We start from the raw sequence: 16,771 nt of genomic DNA, 5'->3' as shown, positions 1-16,771 counted from the left end.
ATAAAATCTGAGTCAAATATTACATCAATCTGCCCCTACACTCTACCCAAATTGTTTTGTGTGTATTGTACCCCATCTAGAATCAAATGTACACTTTTGGGTTCACAATCTATTTGACATAATTATTTTCATAGTGACACATAGGTCTCCCTACCCAATTCCCCTACTAAAACATATTGTAGGTCTGTCTGCTGCCTTTTCGTTGTCACAGCATAAATGTCAATCACCAAACGAGGGGACTAATGGAAATGCGGATTATATCGATTTTACTAGTACATGCTGTCAAAAGGCTGCATTATGTCTGCAATGGGAACGGGAGTAACCGCAACCTAATATTGTTAACAACATTATACATAAAACAACGCTACCGTACTACTCTTTTTACAGTTTTATAAACTCCGCGGAGAACGATCTCTCCATTCAGCTCCACTCTAATCCCGAGTGGCGTTTCATTAAACGCGCATCCAAGCCCCTTGATCATTTACATAAACTAGAACAATCATATGCTTAAATGTGCCGCGGATCACAGTGCTGTGGCAACACAATGATAGAGATTCCTGATCGTGATGTTAAATTGCAGGCGCAGATGCTCCGATTTCAAAACGATTTGGAGCACAGTTGAAAAGTTAACGCGCGGACTACACACAGACTAATAAATGCAGTATTTTTAAATGTGTGAGATATAAAACGTGTGCCATGAGAGCGCGGAAAGAGGGTCAAATGCGTGTCTCACGGCCAATGCGTGGGAGTTGGCAGCTCTGGTTTTTAGTTTTCGGTTTAAAGTTGCGTTCCAAATACGTAAAATACATCCTCCTCCACCACCCTCACCCTTGGGGGAATCCCAGCGGCCACCTTTGGTCCAAACAATTACCCAAGCAAGGGAAGTTGGCAAGTAAGCCCCTCAGCCCTCGTTTGTGATCGAGTGTACAATTCTGTTCACTCTGGGGTCTGAAAGCCCCATAATTCAATTTGCAATGATTGTACATTGGCTAAGAAAAGTCAGCCAAAACTTAAAACTAAAATCAATATGGAGAGAAGTCAACATACAAGTGTAAGTAAAAACAAATGTAGACACGTTAGAAATTGTGCAACTACCATAGTTCCATGATGACTAATAACAGGTAAGGGCGGTCCATTTCATTTAATTAATTCCACCCTTGCTCTGCAAGTGTCATCTCATGATATTGTGGTTTGTTAGGTGTGTGTTTTAGGATGGCTTCCTGATATCCCCCCAAGCAGCTGATTGGTCGACTCCATGGCTAATCATTGCTGAGAGAGGATTGCTGAGAGAGGAGGTTGATGGCTGGGAGTCATTATGTTGGTTGTTGCTAACAGAGATGGTTATGTTCTGTGGTTGTTGCTGAGAGAGCTGATTTGATGTTCTGTCTTGGTTGTGGCTCAGAGACAGGTTTTGTTAAGTATTTTTGTAGCTGCTGATTTGAGGTATGTGTGTGCTAATAGAACTGTGTTTTTGATTTTTTAAATTCTTTAATTGCATTTGGATAATTCTGTTTCATTTGTTCCCAGGGGGGAAGGGGAAGGCACCTAGGGAGTGCTTAGGCAAGAGGCCTGCGGGCATACATATACCCGTGGTATATTCACTGTCTAGGCACACTAGGTAAGACCTGGGCGGACCACCCCCTGTATTTTGGTTAGGGCACCAGGTGTTGCTAAATTAGGTAAGTAGTGGGTATGCAGGTAAGGTAGGAGAGGGGGCTTTGAGATTGACTTTCTTTGCTTTGGTTCCGTCCAGCCCCTTTTCCCCATATTACTGTGTGATGGAATAAATTCCTTGTAAACGGTACCACTCTCTCTGCCTTTGTCATCCTTACTCGCACCTACAGTCCCATACCTCTTTCACTTCATGGAGGGTTGAGTTGTAGCAGGGTGTTGTGTTCCCTCTTCCTAGAGGCGTGCATGACAGTCATTAGAAGTTTCCACTTAATATGAGGGCAGAGGGTGTCTTTTACATGTTATGAATGCAGCCCAAGAAACAATCAAAATGGGTCTGTGTTCAGTATGTTTTTATGTTCTGGAACGTTCAATTGAACAGAAACTGCTTACAGAACAACCAGTTGAAAAACGGGGAGGGGTTGTGGGCATGTATACATTGGGCGTCATCCATTTTGTCAAGTTGATGGTCACCGGCTGCATTTCAAACACTTAAAAGGCACACCCTCAGCCCTCAAATTAAGTGGACACTTCTGATGACGTTGGACAAGTTTACACTTGCAGGGCGAGGGAATTCATTTCAAATGGACCGCCCTTGCCCGGAAATTCATCATTCCACTACCGGTAACTGGGTGGGTTCTTTATATGCGCTACAGTCAATTATGATTGCATGTCTACTTATATGAACTATGTAATTACTAATATACACTTACTGTATGATAGCGAGCAAATTATTTAGCTAACTAACGTTAGCCCGCCTAGCTGGAATCTCTGAAGAATACAAATATTTTATTTCTACTATTTCCAAAAGCTAACCAAACAAAAACATTACTTTTACGAGACATGTTTTTGCATTAGTAGCACAATTTCTAACTTATTTACATGTTTTTAAACTTCCCTGCTTGGCTAATAATTTGGACCGACGACAAATATGGCCGCGGGATTCCCCCCAAGGGCATAAGGCGAGGGTAAGAGAACAAAGATGTGTCTTTTATGAGTTTGAAACGCAGCCACCACCGTGTTTTGCATTCTGGGGATAAAAATGGTCCAACTTGCACCTAACTGTCTACTGCATAAACTTTATAACAATCGTGATCAAAGGTCAAAGTTTTGACTGCTAGTTTCAGCGGTTGCTCTTCACCAAAATTGGTTAAGAACTTGTATGGAAGAATTTCATGGTAAGTTCGACACCGGTTTGACACTTTTGTTGTTGATTTGGATCATCCTGCAGCCATCTCCTGCATTGTAAGAGGTTCTATTGTCAACCAATCATTAGGGTGTTTTGTTTGACCCACACGAACATGACCAAAGACATGACTGAAACATTTATAACTGATTTGTGTACAGTGGGTATGATATGGGGGTTAGATACATATTTCTACATTATAAAAACCTGTTGTGAATGCTGAATGCTGTCAGCATGTCCACTGCCCCTTTAAATACGTCATTCATTGCTTCAAGCCACACGGGAGGAAACGTACATCAAAGTCTGCTCAAGAACGTAGAACATTTTCGGATAACGAGTCGTTCAGTATAAACCGTTCCGCAACGTTGCAAACGTTCAAGCTAATTGAATGTACTGCTATGACAATCCAGTCACGTGACGGAACGTGGATCAATACGTCAAATCTATGCGTCAGGAAAAACGGCCGCCGTAAAACAGAAAATATAAATACACCGTAAGTTTAAGGTTAATCGACATTGGTTTCGGCTCTTTTCTGGTAAGTCTCTAAGGCAAATCGCAATCAAGTAAAGATATTCACATGTTTGTGCTGACTTACAGACTGCATCTTTTTACAATTTAATCGTGTTTCTCTGTTGTAGTGAGACAGTCGGGCAGCTGTCAATGTCCGTTCCCCATGTCATTCTCCCAGATCACCCAGTCTTTGTATCTGGGTGGTGTGGACACAGTCTTAAAGCCCATCGGTCTCTACAGTAGGAACATAACTCTGATTGTCAACGCCACTGCAGAGCACCCCTGTCCTCAGTATGAGGGGGTGGAGTGTTTCCAGGTACCCGTACTGGACCAGCCTCACGCCCCCCTGGCCTGCTACTTCGATGCTGTTGCAGAACGTATCCATAACAACCACTCAGGGAGTACGCTGGTCCACTGCACTGCAGGCCGGAGCCGTTCTCCTACCCTGATCATGGCTTACCTGATGCGGTATGAGGGGGTATCACTGCGCCAGGCCCATGAGTGGGTACTGAAGTACAGACCTCATATCCGACCCAATGCTGGTTTCTGGAGGCAGCTGATGGAGTATGAGAGGAGGCTCTATGGGAAGAATACTGTGAGGATGGCTGCTACCTCCTGTGGTGTGCTGCCTGAGGCTCTGGATGGACAGGAGGCTATTTACTGTGTGAATGGCTGATGGTATGTGTCCCAAATGGCACCCTATTCCTGATGTAGTGCATTACTTTTGACGAGCCTAAACTGAAAAGAGTGCTATTTGGGATTTGTCATAGAGCGTCTGCTAAATGACTTAAATGTATATGATAAAATAAAACCAATTGCTATAAAAAATATAAAAAATCTGATGTTTATTTATAAATTATTTACATTTAGATAATGTATGTATTCATCCTAGCTTGGTATGGTCTTCTAAATGGAGCTGTATCATCTCTGCAATGAATGTACAGCTCTGCGGTGCCTGACGCACCCCTCGGCTGTCGATACACCCCCCTAAGTCCGATTTGGAGGTACCCATCCTGAGGAGAATGGTCAGAGTCCGGTTGCATCCCAAACTGCACCCTATTCACTATATAGGGTGTCATTTAGGATGCACAGTGTCCTGGGTGGGTAGCAGAGCCCAGTATTTTCTGACATAACGATGGGTTAGGTTAGAACAGGCCAGAGGAGGAACTGTCTAAAGTATTGGGAACTTCTCTTGGTCTGGATGTCATCAAGGATCTACTGCAGCTCCTCATCTTCAAACTGCCCCTCCAGACTTTAGACAGAACAGACAACTACTGTCACTAAATGTATATATAATAAACATTTACGCCTGATTTCATGGTCAAGAGCCGACTGCTACCCAAATAGATACAAGGTTTAGAGTCTGGGTTAGAGGACTGAGTATGGTGATATGTGAGGAGGCAGTAACAACAGGTCCTACCTAGGGATGAGGAGCTACCTAGCTACTTCTGGACACATATTGGCCAAACTGGCCAGCTCAAATTTATGCAGCTTCTTCCGTAAGAGCAAGCTATACGATACAGGGCAATAATTTCAGTCATCACAAAAAGTTACTACCATATTGTATTTTATACGGTATTGACATTGGTTTTTGGTTGATAGTGACAACTGCTACACCGACCTGCGGACACTGGCTATAGTTTATCTGTTTTTGAACCAGCTGAAACGTGCAGTATAATTCAGACTTTTCCTGAAGACCTCCGATAGCTCTTGTTCGTCCTCTGCACTCTCGTTCTGCTGCTTGCGATGCTCCAGAAGCATCTGCACCTCGGAGTTTAGAAGTGTCTCCGCGTTCTTGAACTCTATGAAGAACACAGGTGTGTTTTAACGTGGTTAATATAGTTAGCTAGCTAAATACCTCCAGTGAATCGTTATATTCAATCTAGTTATCATAAATAAGCGGGATACGAACCTTTGGGGAAAAGTAACTGAGAAGCGTCCTCCTCAATATCTCTTGACAGTTGTTGTTGAACCGCCTCTGGACGCCATGCTGCTTGTCACAATGAATTAATTAACCTTCCTAGCTAACGTTACAGTTCAATAAAAAGCCACAAAGCTGATATCCAGTTGCTTGCTCTGAACCAAATGGTGCCTATATCGGCGCCTAATAATTGTTCTGGCATTATAAAAACATTAGCAAGGCGAAACTCCAAATTATTCAAGGAAAGAAGCTACTACCTAACAAAAAATAAAAATCAGCGTCTCATAGCAACACAAAGTACTTCCGGGTCACGGTATTTCGAATTTTAAAAGTCCCCCACGTAATAGTAGAAAAGTGTCAATAACCAGTATTTATTTAAAAAAAATCTATGTAAAAAAACACAAAAAAAAACAAGGAATGAGGTTGAAGTAAGTGTCAATTTATATAGTCTTAATTACATTCCTTTACTTAGATTTGTGTGTGTTGTGAAATTGTTAGATGTTACTGCACTGTCGGAGCTAGAAGCACAAACATTTCGCTACACCCTCAATAACATCTGCTAAACAGTGTATGTGACCAATAAAAATTGATTTAGAGCTCCGAGACAGGATTGTGTCAAGGCACTGATCTGGGGAGGGGTACCAAAAAATGTCTTCAGCATTGAAGGTCCCCAAGAACACAGTGGCCTCTAATATTCTTAAATTGAAGAAGTTTGGAATCACCAAGACTCTTCCTAGAGCTGGCCGCCTGGCCAAACTGAGCAATCGGGGGAGAAGGGCCTTGGTCAGGGAGGTGACCAAGAACCCAATGGTCACTCTGACAGAGCTCCAGAGTTCCTCTGTGGAGATGCGAGAACCTTCCAGAAGGATAACCATCTCATCATCAGATCCTTGATGAAAACCTGCTCCAGAGCGCTCAGGACCTCAGACTGGGGGTGAAGGTTGACCTTCCAACAGGACAAAGACCCTAAGCACACAGCCAAGACAACACAGGAGTGGCTTTGGGACAAGTTTATGAATGTCCTTGAGTGGCCCAGCCAGAGCCTGGACTTGAACCAGATCGAACATCTCTGGAGAGACCTGAAAATAGCTTAAAGTTAAGCCTACTCTATCATTAGGGCTACTTAACAGGGACCAACTCTGTTTTATCTACTCTCATACCGTTTGTTGATCACACATTCCCTACTGACGCTCTCATATGTTCAGCAATACCAGACAGCGCAAAGAAGCTGGGAAAATGTTATAGCTGTATTTTGCCATGCATATACCAGATTTGCATTGACAATGCAACCTATGGATTATCGAATAAAATTAGGAATTTTCATGCGAGACAGGAGTAAGGATTTTGGGTTTCATTTAGATTGGGACGATAGGAAAATAGCCTAGGATATATAAAAGGCTACGTGAGTCAATAGATCGCAAGGCCGGTTCGCTCATTAAGCGGCATATTGAAGAGTGCTGCATTTTCTGTGCTAAACTGACCAGACGCACCTTCATCAACAAATAAAAACAAATAATTATCCCTAAAAACCATGACAATTTCTCTCAACCAGTGGCATATAGCTTTTTAGGTGAGCGCTGATGCCGCCCTGTGATAAGCAATGCCCACTTTGTCAAATGCATGGGCCTCAAATATTTCGCTTGTACATTCTCAGCGTGCATCTGCAGGGTGCTGTTGCCGAGCTTCACCAATTCCGTTAAAAAAAATCGTCTAACATAAATCATGTAGCAGACATAGTTTAAGGTAGAAAGTGTTCGTGGGCTTCTCTGTAGCCTACAAGTTGGATATAAAATGTATGACAATGTCATGAAGACACGTTTTTACATCAAGCAGGTTTCTCCGATTAAATTCCCTAAACCTTTTAATAGCGCCCAATCAAATAAAACATTCGCTGATATGTTAACAAACAACATATCCTAAAAACAGGACAGATCCATGTAAAATACAAAATATGTGTCACGGTCAGTGGTTTCAAGTTTGTATCCGTCGATCATAGCGAAAAATAAAATAATTTTGCATTTCCCTCTGTGTAAACACATTTGAAATAGATTCAGGATAACTCCTGATAAGAGTTAGGTAGCTGATATTCAGAAGTGTAAATAGCCACATTTATTAGTCACAGAAATCTGGACAATTAAAGGCAATGCAACAGCCTGTTTTACAAATGGTGGGCTTAACACATGGGTTTAACACAATTCCATTGTAGGCGGACACTGTAGACTGCACCCCGGGGTAGTCATCAAGGGATGAAGTCTTTTGGACATATTTTTTTTGTCGGGTAAGGACCGGCCGTCCTTTTTTGGTAAAGTAGTAATTATCTTTATTTAGACCCCCCCCCCATGTAGTTATATATATATATATATTTTTTTTTTTAACATAATGCACTTCATAATGCACTATGCAAAGCTGCGAGAAAGTCGTCGGGTGTCGCCAGGTGGTTGACGATTAAATTACAACGCCATTATCATTCAGTGCTGCATTGCGGTTCATTGTTTGGAGAAAAGAACACGTAAAAAATTGTTTGTATATAGCCAAAATGCTTTTTCAAAAATGCAGGCTCAGACAGTACAAAATTATTTGCGTTGGCCGGGAATCGAACCCGGGTCAACTGCTTGGAAGGCAGCTATGCTCACCACTATACCACCAACGCTGACATGACTTACAATAAACATGACTGAGTTTAAAGTAAAAATTTGAATGTTTTCTGTAATTACCTGATAAAAGTGTATTTAAAAATATATATATATATATAAAAAATATATAATATATAATTATACATATAATTAGCTAAAAATAGGTAACGGTTAAATAATACAGATGTGCTAATGTTGCTTGTTTTAAGGTGTCGTAATCAAATTACATTATTTTGCTAATCCAGCTAACTGAGCTTGTCCCTGCTAAACCAGTTATGTAACGGTTTGGTTTTGGTTCGCAAGAACTTCCAATTGAGGTCGATAGCTTGCAAAGAGACGGAGAGAGCTTCCATATCTAACTAGCTAGCTTAGATTACCCGAACAAATATTATCTAACAGTTTTGTTTCTCATTTCTAGTGGTATTACAGCGCATTCGTAAAGTATTCAGACCCCTTAAATATTCCACATTTTGTTACGTTACAGCCTTATTCTAAAATGGATTACACACAATACCACGAAGCGAAAAAATAACAGAAATACCTTATTTACATAAGTATTCAGACACTTCGCAACTAGACTCGAAATTGAGCCCAGGTGCATCCTGTTTCCAATGATCCATGAGATGTTTCTACAATTTGGAGTCCACCTGTAGTAAATTCAATTGATTGGACATGATTTGGAAAGGCACACACCTGTCTATATAAGGTCCTACAGTTGACAGTGCATGTCAGAGGAAAAGCCAAGCCATGAAGTTGAAGCAAGATGCAAGATGAACCACCAAAATGCTTCCAAACTGAGCAATCGGGGGAGAACGGCCTTGGTCAGAGAGGTGAACAAAAATCAGATGGTCACTGACAGACCTCCAGTTCCTCTGGAGATGGGAGAAACTTCCAGAAGGACAATTATCTCTGCAGCACTCCACCAATCAGGCCTTTATGGTAGAGTGGCCAGACGGAAACCATTCAGTAAAAGGCACATGACAGCCCACTTGGAGTTTTCCAAAAGGCACCTAAAGGACTCTCAGACCATGAGAAACATTATTCTCTGGGCTGATGAAACCAAGATTGAATTCTATGGCCTGAATGCCAAGCGTCACCATAGGAGGAAACCCTATGGTGAGGCATGGTGGTGGTGGCAGCATGCTGTGGGGATGTTTTTCGGTGGAAGTGACAAGGAGAGGGAAAGATGAATGGAGCAAAGTACAGAGAGGTTGTTGATTAAAAATCTGATCCAGAGCGCTCAGGACCTCGGACTGGGGTGAAGGTTCACAACAACCCTAAGCACACAGCCAAGACAACGCAGGAGTGGCTTTGGGACACGTCTCTGAATGTTATTGAGTGACCCAGCCAGAGCCTGGACTTGAATCCGATCAAACATCTCTGGAGAGACCTGAAAATAGTTGTGCAGCAACATTCCCCATCCAACCTGACTGAGCTTGAGAGGATCTGCAGAGAAGAATGGGAGAAACTCCCCAAATACAGGTGTGCCAAGTTGTTGTGTCCTACCCAAGAAGACTCAAGGCTGTAATCGCTGCCAAAGGTGCTTCAACAAAGTACTGAGTAAAGGGTCTGAATACTTATGTGAATGTGATATTTCCGTTTTTTTTAATACATTTGCAGAAACATTTCTAAAAACCTGTTCTTGCTTTGTCGTTATGGGGTAGTGCATGCAGATTGATGAAGGGAAAATACTCTTTGATTCGTACTAGTGATATCCTTGACCTGCTCTGTGTTAGTGTATTGATGGGCTCTCTCTCTCTCTTTCATTTCAGAATGGGAGTGTTGAGACGCGAGGATGTGCTGACAACATTTCAGTCATACTGGTGTCTGTTAGCTTCTGAACAACAGACACCCAATCTGGCCCGTCATTGCGTGCCTCTGAGTGATATGTCCACCGTGGCTCCAGACCTTAAAACATGCCCAGATCCCACCACTCCCAGCAACACTGCCCACAACAGATGAACATCAGACATGTTGGTCAACCGTTAATCTCTAACTCCATGCGTAGGGTATACTGTTCACAGCAATGAAATTGCTAATTGCTTGTGTTGCATACTTGCGTAGTGTGTAAATAAGGCCTAATGCTCTGTAGTGCCCTGTACTGCTTATCCCGATGACTCCTGATTTAAATGGACTTTGTTTTCTATCTAATACATTGTCTTTTCTAATTCGTGCACATGTTTTTTTTGCCTTAAATGTGTATTTTTCTTTGGGGTACTTTTAATAAAGTAGTTCAGAACAGAATTTCAGAGATTGTCCCAAAAATTCAACACATGTATAATCCAATCGGAAGATGGTCTACATTTAATGGACTCCTAACTTCCTCCATGTTCCCGCCACCCTGGATAATAAAGGGTCCCTTCCCTCTGTCCCAAGTCTCCTACAAGTTCATATCATAAACATACATTAGGATTTGCTTTATTGTATCTAATTTGGAATTTAAGAAGGAATCCTGTTTGACACATTGCATGATGCCCCTCTTTATCCCAGACAAAATTCCCCTCATGGACAAAGTAAATTATATCAACTTGTAGGACACCTGGGATACACTTGGGAACCGCATCTCAAGCAATAGCCTATTTTTCTCCCATGGTAACGAAAGAGTTTGGCCATTAGATGGTGCTATCAAACCGTTTCTCAACCTCACTCATGATGACGGCCTGCAACGGGCAAGACAGACTTATGCTATCAAAAAGAGCTACACATTTTCAGTTTGTCTTTTTATGTATGCCTCAGCAGATTTACACTATACAAAAATATAAATGCAACATGTAAAGTGTTGGTCCAATGTTTCATGAGCTGAAATAAATAATCCCAGAAATGTTCTATATGCACAAAATGCTTATTTCTTTAAAATGTTATGCACAAATTTGTTTACAGCCCTGTTAGTGAGCATTTCTCCTTTTCCAAGATATTCCATCCACCATATCAAGAAGTTGATTAAACAGCACGATCATTACACAAGTGAACCTTGTGCTGGGAACAATAAAAGGCCACTCTAAAATGTTTACTTTTGTCACACAACACAATGCCACAGACGAGGGAGTGTGCAATTGGCATGCTGACTGCAGGAATGCCCACCAGAGAATTGAATGTTAATTTCTCTACCATAAGCCGCCTCCAATGTTGGTTGGACATATTTGGCTGTATGTCCAAACGACCTCACAACCGCGGACCACGTGTATGGCATTGTGTGGGTGAGCGGTTTGCTGATGTCAACGTGAACAAAGTGCCCCATGGTTGCGGTGGGGTTATGTTATGGACAGCCATAAGTTACGGACAATGAACACAATTGCATTTTAGCGATGGCAATTTGAATGCACAGAGGTACAGTGACGAGATCCTGAGGCACATTGTCATAACATTCATCCGCCTCCATGCCACAAGGATCTGTACACAATTCCTGGAAGCTGAAAATGTCCCAGTTCTTCTGGCCTGAATACTCACCAGACATGCCAACTATTGAGCATGTTTGGGAGGCTCTGGATTGATGTGTATGACAGCGTGTCCAATCCACTCTCCATTTGCACCTTCCTCACCCTTGCCGTCCACATCTCTTCTAACGGAGGCCCAAATAAAGGGTTAAGCGACAGGGAAACAATGTTCAGATCCAGGGTGTAAAGTCAGCAGTCAGGTAACCTCTTGCCATTTTCCAGTTGCATTATAGGCCTATAGCCTGTTCATAAATGGCATGTCATATTGATATAGAAAACAGGGCTGAGTATTTCGGGAACATGTGTAGGTATGTATACAGTCTATGGTGCGTACCCTGACATAACGGTCAGTGCTATCTGGGATCCTTGGGACGTCCCTACTCTAACCTTAACTAATACCATAACCCTTAGCTTAACCATTTTAGATGTCAACTTCAATGAGGTACTGTAGGGACGTCCCAAGATAGCACAGACCCCAACAGAACAGTTGTTTTCCCATTGTCTGTGTTCCTCCTGAAGCCGTGATGTGTTTATGGAAGAGTCTGAATGTTCCAATAGCTTGCCTCAGGCTGTTGATTTAAATCACCATATCATTCTTCAGATAACTCTGCTCTTAAATCACCACCAGCCAGCCAGCCTGACTGAGAGCTGCATCTGTTAGAGCAGGCTGAAGTCTCTCTGTGTGTCTGTCTGTCTCTCTCTATATATATATCTCTCTCTCTCTCTCTTTCTCTCTCTCTCTCTCTCTCTCTCTCTCTCTCTCTCTCTCTCTCTCTCTCTCTCTCTCTCTCTCTCTCTCTCTCTCTCTCTCTCTATATATATATATATATATATATATATATATATATATATATATATATATATATATATATATATATATATATATATATATATATATATACTATATATTGTACATCTGTGTTTCTCTCAACCCCCCGTCCCCCCACTCAATTAAATTCAAGGGTTTTATTGGAATGGGAAACATATGTTTACATTGCCAAAGTAAGTGAAATAGATAATAAACCAAAGTGAAATACACAATACAAAATTAACAGTAAACATTACACAAAAGTCCCAAAAGAATAAAGACATTTCAAATGACTTATTATGTCTATATACAGTGTTGTAACGATGTGCAAATAGTTCAACTAAAAATGGGAAAATAAATAAACATAAATATGGGTTGTATTTACAATGGTGTTTGTTCTTCACTGGTTGCCCTTTTCTTGTTGCAACAGGTCACAAATCTTGCTGCTGTGATGGCACACTGTGGTATTTCACCCAGTAGATGTGGGAGTTTATCAAATTGGATTGGTTTTCAAATTCTTTGTTGGTCTGTGTAATCTGAGGGAAATATGTGTCTCTAATATGGTCATACATTTGGGAGGAGGTTATGAAGTGCAGCTCAGTTTCCACCTCATTTTGTGGGCATAACCTGTCTTCTCTTGAGAGCCAGATCTGCCTACGGCAACTTTTCTCAATAGCAAAGCTATACTCACTGAGTCTGTACATAGTCAAAGCTTTCCTTAAGTTTGAGTCAGTCACAGTGGTCAGGTATTCTGCTTGGTAGTAATAGTATGCTGGTACATAGTCTGGTAGTAATAGTATGCTGGTACATAGTCTGGTAGTAATAGTATGCTGGTACATAGCCTGGTAGTAATAGTATGCTGGTACATAGCCTGGTAGTAATAGTATGCTGGTACATAGCCTGGTTGTAATAGTATGCTGGTACATAGTCTGGTAGTAATAGTATGCTGGTACATAGTCTGGTAGTAATAGTATGCTGGTACATAGCCTGGTTGTAATAGTATGCTGGTACATAGTCTGGTAGTAATAGTATGCTGGTACATAGCCTGGTTGTAATAGTATGCTGGTACATAGCCTGGTAGTAATAGTATGCGGGTACATAGTTTGGTAGTAATAGTATGTGGGTACATAGCCTGGTAGTAATAGTATGCTGGTACATAGCCTGGTTGTAATAGTATGCTGGTACATAGCCTGGTAGTAATATTATGCTGGTACATAGTCTGGTAGTAATAGTATGCTGGTACATAGCCTGGTTGTAATAGTATGCTGGTACATAGCCTGGTAGTAATAGTATGCGGGTACATAGTTTGGTAGTAATAGTATGTGGGTACATAGCCTGGTAGTAATAGTATGCTGGTACATAGCCTGGTTGTAATAGTATGCTGGTACATAGCCTGGTAGTAATATTATGCTGGTACATAGCCTGGTTGTAATAGTATGTTGCTACATAGTCTGATATTAATAGTATGTTGGTACATAGTCTGGTAGTAATAGTATGCGGGTACATAGTTTGGTAGTAATAGTATGCGGGTACATAGCCTAGTAGTAATAGTATGCTGGTACATAGCCTGGTTGTAATAGTATGCTGGTACATAGCCTGGTAGTAATAGTATGCAGGTACATAGTTTGGTAGTAATAGTATGTGGGTACATAGCCTGGTAGTAATAGTATGCTGGTACATAGCCTGGTTGTAATAGTATGCTGCTACATAGTCTGGTAGTAATAGTATGCTAGTACATAGTCTGGTAGTAATAGTATGCTGGTACATAGCCTGGTTGTAATAGTATGCTGGTACATAGTCTGGTAGTAATAGTATGCTGGTACATAGTCTGGTAGTAATAGTATACTGGTACATAGTCTGGTAGTAATAGTATGCGGGTACATAGTCTGGTAGTAATAGAACGATGCTCCTGTAGAGGAGAACGATGGGAGGATGAGTGGAGGGCAGGAGGGAGGAAGGGAGGGAGATGAGGAGATGATCGAGGGAGGGAGTGGAGGGCTGGAGGAAAGGAGTGGAGAGAGGGAGAGAGTATTTATTTCCTTCCTATTCCCCCCTCCGTCTCTATCACCTTCTTTCCAGATCCTTCTGTACATTTTAAATTAGTTGGTAGTTGGAATGGTTCATTTAATTTAGCTCACTGCCGTCCTCCCCTACACCCGGAAGACACATTTCAGTTGAATGCATTCAGTTTACAACTGACTAGGTATCCCCCTTTCCCTCTCATTAAGCTGGTGTTTGTAAGTGGGTGTGTGTTTGTGTTCATGCGTGTTTATGCATGCGTCTGATTGAAGGGGGATGGTTGCTTTTGTCACTAGCTGACAGGACAGTGGCAGTGTTTCATACATATTTCACACTGCAGTACTACCAACAGGACAGGCCATTCACTGCCTACTGTCCTCCAATCACACACACTGCCCACTGTCCTCCAAACACACACACTGCCCACTGTGCTCTAAACACACACACACTGCCCACTGTCCTCCAATCACACACACTGCCCACTGTCCTCCAAACACACACACTGCCCACTGTGCTCTAAACACACACACACTGCCCACTGTCCTCCAATCACACACACTGCCCACTGTCCTCCAAACACACACACTGCCCACTGTGCTCTAAACACACACACACTGCCCACTGTCCTCCAAACACACACACTGCTCACTGTCCTCCAAGCACACACACTGCCCACTGTGCTCTAAACACACACACACTGCCCACTGTCCTCCAAACACACACACTGCTCACTGTCCTCCAAACACACACACTGCCCATTGTCCTCCAAACACACACACTGCCCACTGTCCTCCAAACACACACACTGCCCACTGTCCTCCAAACACACACACTGCCCACTGTCCTCCAAACACACACACTGCCCACTGTCCTCCAAACACACACACTGCCCACTGTCCTCCAAACACACACACTGCAAACTGTCCTCCAAACAAACACACTGCCCACTGTCCTCCAAACACACACACTGCAAACTGTCCTCCAAACACACACACTGCCCACTGTCCTCCAAACACACACACTGCCCACTGTCCTCCAAACACACACACTGCCCATTGTCCTCCAAACACACACACTGCCCACTGTGCTCTAAACACACACACACTGCCCACTGTCCTCCAAACACACACACTGCCCATTGTCCTCCAAACACACACACTGCCCACTGTGCTCTAAACACACACACACTGCCCACTGTCCTCCAAACACACACACTGCCCACTGTCCTCCAAACACACACACTGCCCATTGTCCTCCAAACACACACACTGCCCACTGTGCTCTAAACACACACACTGCCCACTGTCCTCCAAACACACACACTGCTCACTGTCCTCCAAGCACACACACTGCCCACTGTGCTCTAAACACACACACACTGCCCACTGTCCTCCAAACACACACACTGCTCACTGTCCTCCAAACACACACACTGCCCACTGTCCTCCAAACACACACACTGCCCACTGTCCTCCAAACACACACACTGCCCACTGTCCTCCAAACACACACACTGCCCACTGTCCTCCAGACACACACACTGCAAACTGTCCTCCAAACAAACACACTGCCCACTGTCCTCCAAACACACACACTGCAAACTGTCCTCCAAACACACACACTGCCCACTGTCCTCCAAACACACACACTGCCCACTGTCCTCCAAACACACACACTGCCCATTGTCCTCCAAACACACACACTGCCCACTGTCCTCCAAACACACACACTGCCCACTGTCCTCCAAACACACACACTGCCCATTGTCCTCCAAACACACACACTGCCCACTGTCCTCCAAACACACACACTGCCCACTGTCCTCCAAACACACACACTGCCCACTGTCCTCCAAACACACACACTGCCCACTGTCCTCCAAACACACACACTGCTCACTGTCCTCCAAACACACACACTGCTCACTGTCCTCCAAACACACACACTGCCCACTGTCCTCCAAACACACACACTGCAAACTGTCCTCCAAACACACACACTGCCCACTGTCCTCCAAACACACACACTGCAAACTGTCCTCCAAACACACACATTGCCCACTGTCCTCCAAACACACACACTGCCCACTGTCCTCCAAACACACACACTGCCCACTGTCCTCCAAACATACTCACACTGCCCACTGTCTTCCAAACACACACACTGCAAACTGTCCTCCAAACACATACACTGCACACTGACGGAGGAGATTGAGAGACGTAAATAATCATGGTGAGTTATTATATTTGGCACATTTTACAGCTCTTATTTGAATAATTATTTGAATAAATGTGTTTATATGATGATTTCAACCAAATGACTTGTTCAGTCTACTGTTGTCACAGTGAGTACTTTATGTAACACATTCTCTCCACCTATCTGTCTGCATGTCTGTCTTTTGGCCAAGGTCACTGGCTGTCTGGTTTACTGTGGGCCACAGGGCTATACTTGAAGCTTGGTACTAGGGGGTTAAATACTGTGTGTGTGTGTGTGTGTGTGTGTGTGTGTGTGTGTGTGTGTGTGTGTGTGTGCGTGCGTGCGTGCGTGCGTGCGTGTGTGCGTGTGTGTGTGTGCGTGTGTAGGTGTGTG

General features: G+C 43.0%; 1 protein-coding gene, 1 non-coding gene and 1 pseudogene across 4 annotated transcripts; 1 reads left to right on the top strand and 2 right to left on the bottom strand.

Annotated features, from left to right (window-relative positions):
- Window positions 1-2,306: 2,306 nt before the first annotated feature.
- Window positions 2,307-4,197, top strand: LOC124005601 (dual specificity protein phosphatase 14). Of its 3 annotated transcripts, none has more exons than XM_046315005.1 (2): window positions 2,307-2,849; window positions 3,496-4,197. In XM_046315005.1, exons 1-2 carry the CDS (start codon window positions 2,834-2,836, stop codon window positions 4,041-4,043), a joined length of 564 nt encoding a protein of 187 aa, XP_046170961.1. In that variant the 5' UTR covers window positions 2,307-2,833; the 3' UTR covers window positions 4,044-4,197. The 3 variants fall into 3 exon arrangements, with proteins under 3 accessions (XP_046170961.1, XP_046170963.1, XP_046170962.1); XM_046315007.1 differs by lacking the exon at window positions 2,307-2,849 and adding an exon at window positions 2,884-3,350; XM_046315006.1 differs by lacking the exon at window positions 2,307-2,849 and adding an exon at window positions 2,887-3,392.
- Window position 4,198: 1 nt separating this feature from the next.
- LOC124005603 lies at window positions 4,199-5,579 on the bottom strand (annotated as a pseudogene).
- Window positions 5,580-7,866: 2,287 nt separating this feature from the next.
- trnag-ucc lies at window positions 7,867-7,938 on the bottom strand. The gene has a single exon. It is a non-coding gene; the product is annotated as a tRNA-Gly (tRNA).
- Between the last annotated feature and the right edge of the window lie 8,833 nt (window positions 7,939-16,771).

The sequence above is a fragment of the Oncorhynchus gorbuscha genome, linkage group LG19 (genome assembly GCF_021184085.1).
Source record: "Oncorhynchus gorbuscha isolate QuinsamMale2020 ecotype Even-year linkage group LG19, OgorEven_v1.0, whole genome shotgun sequence".
Lineage (NCBI taxonomy): Eukaryota > Metazoa > Chordata > Actinopteri > Salmoniformes > Salmonidae > Oncorhynchus > Oncorhynchus gorbuscha.
This window is presented reverse-complemented; position numbering and strand designations above follow the sequence as displayed.